This window comes from Sphaeroforma arctica (genome assembly GCF_001186125.1).
Source record: "Sphaeroforma arctica JP610 unplaced genomic scaffold supercont1.42, whole genome shotgun sequence".
NCBI classification, from domain to species: domain Eukaryota; class Ichthyosporea; order Ichthyophonida; genus Sphaeroforma; species Sphaeroforma arctica.
Genome location: NW_014040516.1, coordinates 105,280 through 118,486, shown reverse-complemented (window position 1 = coordinate 118,486; position 13,207 = coordinate 105,280). Strand labels below are relative to the sequence as shown.

Below are 13,207 nucleotides of genomic sequence, written 5' to 3'. Positions count from 1 at the left end.
TATATGTATAGGTCTACCCTCATATATAGGTATATGTATAGGTATATTATATATATATATATATATGTATATGTATGTATGTATGTATGTATATATATTTATTTATGTATATATATATATAGACAAATAGTTATATCAGTATATTTATATACACACGTATATATATATACCATATCATACATACATACATATATATATATATATATATATATATTATATATATACAAAAGGGTTGCGGTCGCACCGAAATGCTTAAACAAACTGTTTTTGGGTTTTTTAATTTTGCAGATATTGTTCAGACCGCCCACGACAATATTATAGATACAGTATAAATGTATATCAGGCGGTTGTTTTGACTGTTGCAACTGATCTGAAGGTGCGCCTTTCAGACAATTGTGCGCACTTGTTGTCAGATGGTTGCAAACGGATTGGTACCTATATTGGCTGAATAGATCTTTACTGTAACTTATTGTATTTGACTGTGTATCTATCATCTCATCCATTTGTATTTTTATTTCTTGTATTCAACTGTGTATTTATTGTCTCATTCCAGGGGAAGAAGGTGGTATTTGTAACAAACAACAGTACCAAGTCCAGGGATATGTATGGAGACAAAATGGCCGGCATGGGGTTCAAAGGCATCACACCGGTGAGTTCTATCAGATCACTTTCTCAATGCCAAAACACTTGTCTTCTATATATATTGAAGTTTCGCTTCTACGGATATGTGTCTGAAATGTCTATCCAGATTAGGCTATAGACCTGATATACATGAACGCCTGATGCTCACGCCGTTACTTCTGTGTGCGCTCTTTGGGGCTCACAAAAGCTCTATTTGGTTTCTTATGCAATGCAGCTTAATGTTAGTAAATATTTTTTATTAGTGCACGTACATGTTCTTCGGATGCATTGTATCATCAGTATTCCTTCTTGTTCATTGCAGCTTAATGCTAGCAGATGTATAATATTAGCGCATGTACATGTTCTTCGGATACATTGTATTATCAGTATCTCTTCTTATTCCTTGCAGCTTAATGCTACTAAATGTATAATACAAGTACATATACATGTTCACTAATTGCATTGTATCATCAGTATCCCTTCTTATTCCTTGCCGCTTAATGCTAGTACATGTATAATACAAGTACATATACATGTTGACTAATTGCATTGTATTGTCAGTATCCGCCATAGCACTTTTTGTCGTCTTGGACCACTCAACCGTCACAGGTCAATAGAAAACACACGGTTTACTGGTTTCTCGTGCATATGTTCTCTCTGATTTCATTAGCGGTTGTCATGCCAACCGGGTTGTCCAGTTGATTATGATATAGTTGCAATAATACATAGTATGCAGCCCAATATTGTGTTCATATACAGTTTTGCAAGTTATGTCTGCTGTAGATCGGGTTATTTAACAGACCCTTTAAAAGGCTCTCTGTTGGGTTGATACTTTGTGCGCATGAGCCTGTACTGGCTGTCACTGGCAGTACAAGTCACGTGTGATCCCTATTCGCAGGACGCACTAAGTTTACTTTACTTTACTTTTTCAAACTCAATCTGTACCGAAGCAAACAGATACGTGAATCCCAGTGCCCTTTGTGGCTTGTTCGCGTGCAATTGACATGTGCATAAACTATAGCCGTAGGTACACCTCCATTGATTGTTGTCCTCTTGTCATCCCATTTCGCGCCGAGAGTCCCGCCTACGCACACACACCACGGCGTGTGGTGATATAATAAAAATGCCATAGATATTCAACGCGGGTATTTCTACCGTATGTGCGCGATTGCATATTGCAGGATATGGTCATCGGCTCTGCCTTTGCCGCGGCCTACTACATCAAGCACGAAATGAAGCTCACAGGGAAGGTCTACGTGATTGGCGAGAAGGGTATTGCTGTGTCCATGGCGGAGGAAGGGATCACTATAGCTGGAATGGAGGTACGCATGAGGACGTCTATATGCTCAAGTGTCTGTGGGTATTCAAGGACATGTGTGTGTGTAGTAATCACAGGTGTAGTCAAGCTGCAAGGTCTAGAAGGTGACAAATGCGTAGGTTGTGGAGGTACTGCCAAGTGAGGTCTATTCCACAAGCACTTAGCGTAACCCGTAAGCTTCGAGCAAAACAACACGTTATTAGAATAGTTTGTATAGCTCTGGTAAGCTGATATGTCGAAGTGGTGGCACAGTTATATATATATATATATATATATATATATATAATATATATATATATATACTTTTTTGTCAGTCTACTCGGTCGCATGTTGTATATACTTCGTGGACTGAGTGATTAACGTTGATTTATTCTGTTGCGCATGCGCTTTAATATCGCATCTATGCTTCATATGTCGAGGCGCACTCTAGGCATTCGCTGTCATCACGATATGTAGGTGAAAGTCGTGTATGATTTTATGATGCTGATGCTGAGGTGTGCATACATACAATATCCGCTGCACATGCATGCACCAACATTCATACATCGCATACGACACGAAGTTATACACCGAGAGTTGTGTATTCAACCACACACACGTATACGTATCTACATATATATATATGTACACATTTATCATTCCCTCTGCAGGAAGACAACCACGTGTGGGATCCCGTTGCCATGGAGAATTGGGAGCCTGATCCGGAAGTGGCGGCTGTGCTGTTCGGTCTGGATACTGAAATGAACTACACTAAGGTATTTCGTTCTTACCTCCGCCAGCCATGTTATGTTTCTGCGTTTAATTAAGAGGACAGATGTTAGTTCGAGTTGTGTAAGTATTTAGATATTTGTCGCTCGACAATTCGGGTCACTTTGTCAGGGTATATTATCATAAGTAGTGGTCTATGGCAAGTGTATGTCTGTTATCACCATAAGTAGTACTTATCTCATATTACATATGTCCGCGTATACCAGCCACAGTGACTGATTTAGTGAGAATTTAACTGCTGCAAGATACCTTTCAACCGAACACGTGGTATGGTTGAGCCTGCAATGACGCATATGCGCGGTCGAATGCAGTGATGTGTTACGTTGTGATAAGCATGCATATCTACATCACCCAAGTCTGCGACTAGATTACAGGGCCACCCCTGCAAGTGTCCTCCATATAATCATCCTATCCCAGTACGTTGTTGGGAACTCCGAAACAGAAGACAAAAAATATCTTCAAGGCCTTTTGGCAGAACTTTTAAACATATCGAGGCGTTGTTTACTACGAACGTGAAGTGTGTTGTGGTACGGCGTCGAACTCGTGGTCGGTATTTAGGTTGTAGGTACAAGTGTGCACCCCGACAAGACTCTTGAGAGAGTCATAGTCATGTATTTGTCTCGAGCTATAAAGCCAGCTCAGGTTGTTCATCCATCACATCTCCGCTGCGCGCGTGCCGGCAACATGCTTCGGGGCTCTTGGCGGCTGTTTTGTCGGCTGTTTGTGTTTGTGGGTTTAGTTGGGTCGTGTGTTTTGAGTGTCTAGTTGGTTCATGTGTCGTGTCCTTTTTCTATTCAGAGATGCAATGATCGAGGCCCACAGGACACCCTATGCGATATCGGAGTGTTCGATTGCCAGTCAAATGAACGGAAATTTTAAATTTACGCCTCTCCTGCTGATATTTGCTTAATGCCCAGGTGACGAAAGCAACTAGATACTTGAGCAACCCAGATGTGAAATTCATTGCAACAAACGCCGATATGACCTTCCCCTTCCGAACCTTCAAGGCCCCTGGTGCGTTTGTGTTGCAGCGTATTGCCTCCAATCAAGTCCCGATATTGTGATCTATCTGTGTATCCATGGAAGTATGCGTGCGATATTAGAAGCAGAAAATGGATAGGGCGCGTGTGCACCTCTATATTACGTACGATTACGTAGCGCAGATATTATCACAAGGAAAGATAATACGATCACTAGCCACGACTTGTACAATTCGTGATGCTGTATGAACAAACGCTTGGCCAAAACGTTACATACAAGTATAGTATGCACCACTAGACGTTGCAAGACAAATACGCACCGTACCCAACACTAGACGTTTTGGTAAGGACACCTGTGTACCTGAGGTATTTTTCCCCGAATATCCCTTCGGCACTCGAACGAGCGATTCATTGGGCCTCATTCTCAATATACTGAACCGACACTATCGTATATGTATGCCATACCACCTACTCCTTACTCCGTCCGTATAGGCACTGGTGCGATGTTGGCTCTGCTCAAAGCAGCAACCGGCCGTGATCCGCTTGTCACTGGAAAGCCCAACAAGCCCATGCGCGATGTCGTGCTGCACAAGTATGTCTACACTATCGTATGCGATGATGGAGTTTCGCAAGTATGTCTACACTAGCGTATGCGATGATGGAGTATTCATGTGACCATCTGTCAGCAACTTATTCGAAGACTTCGTGGACCTCGAGCCACTTTGAGTGCGAGTCTGCGTTCTGTTTGATTGCGACCTATCTGATGTACACATATACAGTGTTTACGTCCCGCAGAATAATCGAGCGATATAAATCAGCAGCCACAGTTCACGTGCCTGTGACTGCGAGTCCTCACTCGGCAACATCCATCCAACTCAACGGTGGTATTCAACTGTCAGATATTCTACGTAGAATACATGAACTTATCTCTTCTCCAAAACGCACACATCATAGGTTCGACCTTGACCCATCCCGAACGCTGATGATCGGCGATCGTTTAGATACCGATATTGAATTTGGCCTGCAAGGAGGCATGAAGACGCTGATGGTTCTATCAGGTGTGTATAGCTATTTGTACTTGTCTTTCTACGCGCGCCCCATATGGGGTTGGTTATGCCTGATTTCATCCTTGTGTGTTAATAATCAGACTCGAACGCTGCGAGTTGTAGTATGGTTAAAAAAATGTACAAATATGGTAATTCTGAATTTTAACTTGAATTGTTCCAACATAATATAGGCATCTCAACGGAAGCCGAGATTCAGAAACCTGGCGCTCCGACAGTACCGCACTTCTATGCAGATTCCATCGCGGCCCTCAAAGACTAGCTACTGAGTATAGAATCAGGTATCGCAATAAAGTAAAAATTTAGTGACTTCTTTGATATTGATGGTACCCGCACTATGATTGAACAATACTCGTTAAAGGAGCGGATGTACAGGGATCTTCCATTCGACTAGAATGTTTAAGCGGCTATGTACATTACCTTCTGGACTTTTGAAAAGGCTATGATACGTAGTCGTGGACACGGGCGCCCCATAAGCACGCAAATTTGCACTAGTTCGATCATCAGTAAAAATATTGAACTCAATACGTGTGGACGAAATGTTGACAGAAGTGACTATCTCATTAGGCTGAATAATTATGAAATACAATACTCAGACGAAAGAATTAAACGGTTATGACTTTACTTCATTGCCTTTGATAGCTGGCAGGTGTTCATATATATTTCCCAAGCATGAAGGCCGCAGCACCAACTGCGACGGTTGCGAAAGCAAAGTAGTGCATTTGGTTTAGACTGCTCACCACAATCGCAGGAATGTGGCGATGTGCGAGCTTCATCACAGCCATGTCGATGTTTGTTTGGGGTGAGAAGCGCGCCTTCAAGTCGTTCAGATTCGAGTTGATCATAATAGACTTCATGTGACTGAACTCTACAAAGCCTTGGTAGCCATGGTACTTACCGCTGCCTGAATTCCCTACCCCTCCAAAAGGAAGATTCTCGTTCAGCATGAATGTAATGGTATCATTGAACTGGAGACTGCCTGCAGATACGTTCATAAACATGTCTTGTACGTGTCTATCATGTGTGAATGCATACATAGCTAGTGGTTTTTCTCGTGTTAGAATGGAATCGATCGCTTCCTCGGCACTATCTACACGTAGTATGGGTAGTATGGGACCAAAGATCTCCTCCTGCATGCAAGCAGCAGCATGATAAGCATCAGAGTCCGCTCCAAAGTCTAAGAGTGTAGGTGCGACATAGAAATCTGAAGCGTCTGTTTCGCCACCATGTACTATGTACTTGCTATCGTTCTTAATCATATTAGCTAAGCGCTCGTGATGTGCCGGTACCTTCGCCATACGTCCAAAAGCCGTACTTTGCTGTGGATCGACACCGTACTGAGCAACTATTGTTTCCTTCAGTGTACTGATGAAAGCTTCGGCGATTGAGCTGTCTACGAACATGTGATCGGGACGTACACACGTCTGTCCTGCATTTAGGCCCAATGATCCCCACACAATACGCTTGGCAGCTACAGCTAGATTGGCATCCTTGCCAACGTACACCGGTGACTTGCCACCAAGTTCCAGTATACATTTGGTCAAGTTTGGTGCGCCTGCCTTGGCTACCATGCGACCGAGTCCGGGTGAACCGGTTGCGAAAATGACATCCCAGCGCATTGATAAAAGATCCTGCAGTTCGTCGAAGCCACCGGAAACAATGCTGATCACTTCTTTGTCCATGTACTTCGGAATTAGCTCACACAAAAGCTGCATCGTCTTAGGCGAGTGTGTCTCGGCTCCTGTTTTGACAACAACAGCATTACCGGCTGCAATGCTTGCAGCCATGGGATCGGCAATAAGCGTGATCGGATAGTTCCAGCAACCGATAATCAGGGCCGTGCCCAGGGGTTCTGGCTTGATCATGGATGTAGCTGGATAGTTGAAAACATCTGTGTTTACGTGAGTTGCTCTTGACCAGCTATCTACATTGGCGATCATGCTATCGATACCATTGATTGAGGCTTGTGTCTCCGCTAACCAGACCTCCTCGGGACTCTTCCCTAAATCCGCAAAAACAGCCTTCTGAATAGCTTTCTCATTTTCACTTATCATGCTTCTGAGGGCCTGTAATTGATTCTTTCTCCAGCTTATTGGAAGTGTGATGCCTGCTCTGAAAGCTGTGCTAGCTCGCCTATGAGCATCAGCAGCACAGATTGACGCCTTTGTAGCCTGGATTGTCATTTTGTATATAGGAATGTATTGATGAACGGTATTGTTGACAATGATGATATGATACTAATCTCTGCTTCGTAGTATGCCTTAAATACATTTGCATTCATGTACTATTTAGAAGCTATTTTTAGTACGTAAAGTTTTGAATGCAAACCCCTACAAATGTGTCTATAAAATCGTACCCCTACCTAGTCCCAAGACAACCCGTGATTCCGACCCTGCGGAATTCTGAATTCAAATTGTCTGTGTGTGACTGTGTGGCGCCTAGCCAATTTCTGTACAGTAGTTGTACACTAGCGTTCTATCAAGACCCTATAAGGCTCAAGAGTCAAAGAGTCAACTTAGCAACTCAGTCAACTCAGCAACTCTGTCATCGCCCATCCGAATTTCTGGATTGAGGTTGTAAATATTTTTCACCATAAATACATACTCTCTTCAGGCATAGTTCATCATCTTTCGGGTCCCAACATATGTGCTCTTACTCATATCTTTCCCCTATAGTCCCTGGGTAGGGCCAGCTGTGAGCTGTGAGCTGTGAGTTGTGGCCCTGGGTCTGGCTCAGCAGTTTTAAGTTTTTAAGTTTTAGGCTATTTTATTTGTTTTTGAAATAATATATATATATTTCAAAAATAAATACTGGGACAAAAAAATAGTGATATTTATATTGTATATACAGTGTCACGGTGTCAACGGCTCACATTGACCTCAGACGTCAGAGGCTCGGTGTTTTTTTTTCAAATATAACATGTCAAGTACCATTCTACGAATACTAGAACAAAAAACAAAAGTGTGCTTTAACTACTCATAGAGCAAACCATCTCACAAAGACACTTAAGAAGAGTGGCTGTGGCATAGTTAAGAAAGTCTACGTACTTCCATTGGCTTAAAATGGATGCAGGAGTGCATCAGTTGTAACTTTGAGAATCCGAAATTCCGGAATGTCGTGTAGTTTCACCCGATTTCATGCAATAGACTTGTACAAAAACTTGTTTCTTCAAGACTTGATTTCTATCGGTCATCTGCCTTACTTTTTTAGAATTGGGGTTGAAACCATCGTGTTTTCCTGCGCCGATTGCTACCTATTTAAGCCGCCAAGAAACGACTATATTTATCAATATACACACTATACAGGTTATCAGGGTTTATATATCCAGATGTCTGTCTCAAAATCTCTACGATCTCTTCCTGAGTCTACTAAGCAGGTCTACGACTATGTAGTTGTTGGTGGCGGTAGTGCCGGCTGTGTGATGGCCAATCGTCTCTCATCGAACCCCAATGTACGAGTGGCCCTACTAGAGATCGGCTCAGATGACAACACACCGCTCATCCGCAATCCCAGTGGTTTCTTCTGGACTGTTCCTTACAGTAGAAAGTATAACCACCGATACTTTACTACACCTCAGAAGCATTGTAAAGGAAGAAACATGTTTCAGCCCCGGGGCCGTGGTATTGGCGGCTCCTCTGCTATTAATGCCATGGTATACATTCGCGGACTAAAGTATGATTTTACTAACTTGTGGGCTGGTGAAGGTAAATGTCAAGGCTGGGAGTGGGAGAATGTGTTACCAATCTTTAAGCAGTTGGAATGTAACGATTCTCTCAAGAATGATCCATACCACGGCACTGACGGACCCGTCAAGGTTCGAACGCAAGGACATATTGGACCATACAGCGAGCGCATCGTCAAAGCAGGGAATGAGTTAGGATGGAAAACAACCAAAGACTTTAATGGTGAGGATCAATCTGGAGTAGGGTATTATCAATATACGCAGTCCAAAGGTGGGCGCTGTAGCACTGGTGTTGCCTTTTTAACACCAGAGGTACGGTCTCGTCCAAATCTAGATGTTATCGTTGACGCTCACACCACAAAGGTACTCACAGAAGGCAAACGTGCGACTGGGGTGCATGCAGTGGTATCAGGTAGCTCTGATGCTACCAAGCCCGTAACATTCGAAGCAAAGAATGACGTTATCCTCTGCGGTGGTGCATTCAACAGCCCACAGTTACTTATGCTGTCAGGAATTGGCCCTAAGGACCAGCTAAACAAGCACGGAATTGAAGTAGTACATGAATTGCCGGGAGTGGGGCAAAATCTTCAGGATCATGCCGACATCTGTGTGAATGCGAAAACTTCGAGAATAAGTATGCCGCTACAAATCGGACTCACTAACGTACCAAGTCAAATTAAGCACTTCTTTCTAGCAATTTTCAAAAAAGAGGGGGTATTCATGGGAGACAACCAAATGGTCGGCTCATTCTTTAAAAGCAAGCCTGACATTCCCGCAAACGATATTCAAATGCATGTCGCACCCTTCTACTACAAGGACCATGGTGCTACTTTAAGATACGGTGGCGGTATCTCAATCAAATCGTGTTATATGCGGCCCGAGTCTCGCGGCACGGTCGCTCTAAATTCGGCGAACCCAATGGAGGGACCACTCATTGACCCCAACTATTACGATGTGCCCGCCGACTTTGACCCCATGGTGGCTGCAGTACGAAAAAGCATCGAGCTAATTCAAACAAACACCCTACAAGAAGATAACCTGGTGGTCAGTGGATTCGGTGATAAGGATGTTAACAACCTCACCGATAGCGACATTAAGGAATATCTGCGTGAAAATACCGAATCCATCTACCACCCAGTGTCTACCTGCAGAATGGGTCCTTCATCAGACCCCATGGCAGTAGTGGATCACTCTAATGGTCTTAGAGTACACGGCATGGAAGGTCTAAGGGTGATCGATGCTTCGGTGATGCCTACAGTAGTATCTGGAAACACCAATGCACCCACCATGGTGATAGCTCAGAAAGCATACAATCAGATGATTGGTCAAGATAGAGTTGTCGATATTAGATGCACCACTGGCAGCTGCTAGAATGTAAATTTGTGTTGGGAAAATGTATATAATATACCGCATAAAAAATAAACGAGTGATGCTGGAAGCTCATAAATGTGTGCAAGATATGGCAACAAAGACATGTAGTGCGGGTTAAGTAAAAATAGGTATTAATTGCACCTCTTTCGAAATTCGTTCGGTTACGTAGATCGAAAGCAACACGTTAGCGGCATTGTTCGATTAACGCTAAACCCTATTTATATTCTGCTGGTAGCCATTCTTCGAATCTTATAAGAAAATAACCATATCAACCACGCGCAATATTAGGTTTATCGCTGCTTTCATCTGTTGCCCACGTGAAGTCAGGCATACGACTGCTTTTATGTTTTGCCAAAGTTAAGTCTACGGCTTATAAGAATAATACGGTTTTTGATATTAACAAATTTGTGTATGTTTGAGCTGGAACAATACATTATCATGGATCAGAAAGCTATCCACGTATAAACTCAAGACCGTGATTTCGAAGAAGATAAAAGTGTGTTGTGTCCTGCGGCCAAAACGAGTCCGAAAAGCTTGTTCCCAACGAGGATGTCGTCTTAAATTATGAAATAAATTAAGTTCCTTGCATACGCATCACCAAAAATAAAACATGGATCTTGTTCTTGGTCAATGGTTGTACTATACGCCCAAAATAGGTTGTGGTTACTGAACACCCCGCCAAATTCCATGCACATGTATCGCATGAAATATGTGAATAATACAGTATGTTCTGTACTGATTTACCGGAGAGCGGAGGTATGTGAAAACTTTGAATGCAGAATGAAGTTAACTACATACACGTAGTGTGCATTGTGCAAGCTGTTTAAACTGTGAATGACTGTAGGAATGTATGTATATATTTTTGTTCAAAAAAAAAGCAACATTTTTAAAATAGAAATTACAGCTGATGCAATTTTAGCTCTAAATCTATACTCTTAAATTGACTCTTCAGTCTTCGCTCATAGGCGGCAGGCCAGCCGAGAATCCGGGAGGAACTGCACGGGTGAGTGTCCACTGTACACTGTATACAACTATACATTTTAATACATAGCCATGATTCATTGTGGGCACTAGGCAGAAAAAAAAGGTGAATTTGATAGTATTCGGAGCACGGAAAATATATAAAAGCTTGGGAATACAAAGACAAAACAGCTACAAATACACACATACACAGATCAACTACACTGCATCGTAATGTCAAACGAACTTGCATCAGCTTCAATCGGCCTCCTAGTAGTAACTGCTACAATTCTTCTCTACTATATACGTTGCAGAACGGCACGAATCATTAAGGAAGCGAAAAAGGAATATGGACCATCCGCAGAACCCTGCTCTCCAGGAGACTATATGTGGAAGCTAGATACTGAGTACAATAAGTGCATGATCAGTGCCGCAATGATAGTTCGTAATGGAACGCTCGAAGATCTCAATGTTGTGACGGAGAAGCTGATCCAGGACCCATGGTTCAGACGATTTACCGACCGTTTGGCTCTGTTTGAGAACATGCCTTTCTGGGTGAAGGATACCCAGTTTAAGAAAGAAAACCATGTACACCGGGTCCTACTGGATGTATCTCAGAAGCCAACAAATAGTGCTGAATTGAAAGAATGGATTGGACAAACAATTGTAGCTGATCTCCCCATTGACCGCCCGTTGTGGAAGATGGTGATCCTTGAAAATTACGAGAAGTGCGACGATGGTTCTGGCGACACCATGTCATGTGTGCTCCTTATGGCGCATCATGTTCTAGGTGATGGTGTTGCATTCAGCAACATGATGATGTCCATGCTGGACACCGAATCGCACGTGAAGGGTATCAAGGTAGAGAAGAAGAAGAAAAAGCCGGTCTCCCCAACCAAGTCACAGGTGAAGCCGCGTCAGCCATTTGCATGGCTTACCTGGCTATTTGTTGCTTTGTACACAGTCCCAATCATGGGTAAGATTATGCTCTCCAAGGCAGACGTGAATCCCTTTAAAACACAAAACGTGAGTGGCAGAAAGGTCGTGGGTATGCTAGACACTCCCATTGAAATGACTAGAATGAACTCTGTTCGCAATAAGCTCGGTATGTCTGTAAACGATGTCTTCATGGGAGTAATCAGTTGCGCTCTCCAGCGATTGTTTGCTCGAATCGAACCAGACAATGATGTGGAAAGTATCAAAGCTGCCATGATGGTCAATATGCGAAGCAACCCCTATGCCGTCAAAATGGAGAATCAGTTCGCTACGCCGGTATTTGACATGGATGTATCCAACTCTGATCCATTGGTAGCCTGCAATAAGATGAGGCCAGTGATGAAGGGAATGAAAACAACACCCATCTCGAAAGTTTTCTTCGCTAACATCGCACTCGTAGCGAACTTGTTCCCATATATTTTTAATCAGACTCTCTTGGACTACTTAGCCAGCAAAACGTCATGTATTTTAAGTAATGTGCCAGGCCCTTCGGAGCGTATGTATTTCAATGGAAAATTACTTGAAAGAATATCAGCATGGTCTCCTCAGCGAAAAAGTGTTTCGTTCGGTATGACGATGTTTACTCTCGGTGGGAAGGTGAATATCGGAGCGATAATGGACACAGGAGCCGCAGACAAGGCACAAGCGTTTGTGGACGAGTTCGTTGCAGTATTTGAGGAACTTGAGATGATGGTATCGGAACAAGTCAGTGCAAAATCAAAGGTTGCAGATGCTTGTTAACTTTATGTTAGTTGAACAACACACTAAAATATAATAAATATCAGGATGCCAACAATTTAGATAGTTTATAGATGTATACAGCAACACGTTGCAGTATAATGAGTATATATTTCCCGTGAAACATGGGAAGCGTGGAACGACAAAAACAGTCTCCATTGGCCAATGCAATTTCTCCGAGTGCCTCATACGCGTTACGTGTGTCGATGCGTCAAACATCATGGCTAGTCAAATCTCAACCTATGAGCTTTTTTTGTGATGAGCTGTGACATATTTGAAACTCCACTACGACGAACGTATTGAGTGTATATGGCCATGACAACCCAGGCTTTGAAGTGTATACTAAAATGTACGTATTGTACATATAAAGCCACTTGAATATAACTCAAGCTTAAGGCTGCTTTTCGTTTTCTGTGCTCGAGGACTCCTACGCAAGGTTATACAACGCGTACAGCGAGCAATATCGAAGCAATCCCTAAAATTACATTCCAAGCAACCAAGCACACCCACGCCCGGTTTATATTCGGTCATTGGGTCATCTTTAATTTTTATGATCTGTATCGGTACACCAGGCATCGATTCGCCCATACCGGTGAGTGAGTTATCGTCCAACCGTTATTGTGCTGTCTATCTATTTATTATCACACCATAGTGAGATGACGGGTGTTCCTCCTAGCCTTGGCAAAGTCCGTGACACTGTCTAGGCGGC

The 13,207-nt window shown here is 42.9% G+C and overlaps 5 protein-coding genes across 5 annotated transcripts in view; 3 read left to right on the top strand and 2 right to left on the bottom strand.

Moving 5' to 3' along the window:
* The first annotated feature begins 551 nt into the window (after positions 1-551).
* On the top strand, positions 552-5,061 carry SARC_01126 (hypothetical protein). Its single transcript, XM_014305174.1, has 7 exons — positions 552-649; positions 1,803-1,943; positions 2,590-2,694; positions 3,625-3,721; positions 4,180-4,279; positions 4,642-4,745; positions 4,925-5,061. Exons 1-7 carry the CDS (start codon positions 602-604, stop codon positions 5,011-5,013), a joined length of 684 nt encoding a protein of 227 aa, XP_014160649.1. The 5' UTR covers positions 552-601; the 3' UTR covers positions 5,014-5,061.
* Positions 5,062-5,358: 297 nt separating this feature from the next.
* Positions 5,359-7,172, bottom strand: SARC_01125 (hypothetical protein). Its single transcript, XM_014305173.1, has one exon. It carries the CDS (start codon positions 6,932-6,934, stop codon positions 5,405-5,407), a length of 1,530 nt encoding a protein of 509 aa, XP_014160648.1. The 5' UTR covers positions 6,935-7,172; the 3' UTR covers positions 5,359-5,404.
* An 882-nt stretch (positions 7,173-8,054) lies between these two features.
* SARC_01124 (hypothetical protein) lies at positions 8,055-9,873 on the top strand. The gene has a single exon (XM_014305172.1). It carries the CDS (start codon positions 8,080-8,082, stop codon positions 9,802-9,804), a length of 1,725 nt encoding a protein of 574 aa, XP_014160647.1. The 5' UTR covers positions 8,055-8,079; the 3' UTR covers positions 9,805-9,873.
* A 1,100-nt stretch (positions 9,874-10,973) lies between these two features.
* SARC_01123 (hypothetical protein) lies at positions 10,974-12,554 on the top strand. Its single transcript, XM_014305171.1, has one exon. The coding sequence runs from the start codon at positions 10,999-11,001 to the stop codon at positions 12,499-12,501; it is 1,503 nt and encodes a 500-aa protein (XP_014160646.1). The 5' UTR covers positions 10,974-10,998; the 3' UTR covers positions 12,502-12,554.
* Positions 12,555-12,984: 430 nt separating this feature from the next.
* The window catches only part of SARC_01122 (hypothetical protein), a 6,501-nt gene continuing 6,278 nt past the window's right edge, over positions 12,985-13,207 (bottom strand). Inside the window, exon 9 of the mRNA XM_014305170.1 lies at positions 12,985-13,207. This exon is cut by the window's right edge and continues 52 nt beyond it. Coding sequence (XP_014160645.1) covers positions 13,140-13,207 — 68 coding nt within the window. The 3' untranslated portion in view covers positions 12,985-13,139.

Bases quoted from the DNA above. Each gene is read 5' to 3' on its own strand.
- SARC_01123 (XM_014305171.1), top strand. From the start codon at position 10,999: ATGTCAAACGAACTTGCATCAGCTTCAATCGGCCTCCTAGTAGTAACT.
- SARC_01126 (XM_014305174.1), top strand. From the start codon at position 602: ATGTATGGAGACAAAATGGCCGGCATGGGGTTCAAAGGCATCACACCG. The intron at 1,944-2,589 runs GTACGCATGAGG...TTCCCTCTGCAG, and splicing joins TCACTATAGCTGGAATGGAG to GAAGACAACCACGTGTGGGA. The intron at 2,695-3,624 runs GTATTTCGTTCT...CTTAATGCCCAG, and splicing joins CTGAAATGAACTACACTAAG to GTGACGAAAGCAACTAGATA.
- SARC_01125 (XM_014305173.1), bottom strand. From the start codon at position 6,934: ATGACAATCCAGGCTACAAAGGCGTCAATCTGTGCTGCTGATGCTCAT.
- SARC_01124 (XM_014305172.1), top strand. From the start codon at position 8,080: ATGTCTGTCTCAAAATCTCTACGATCTCTTCCTGAGTCTACTAAGCAG.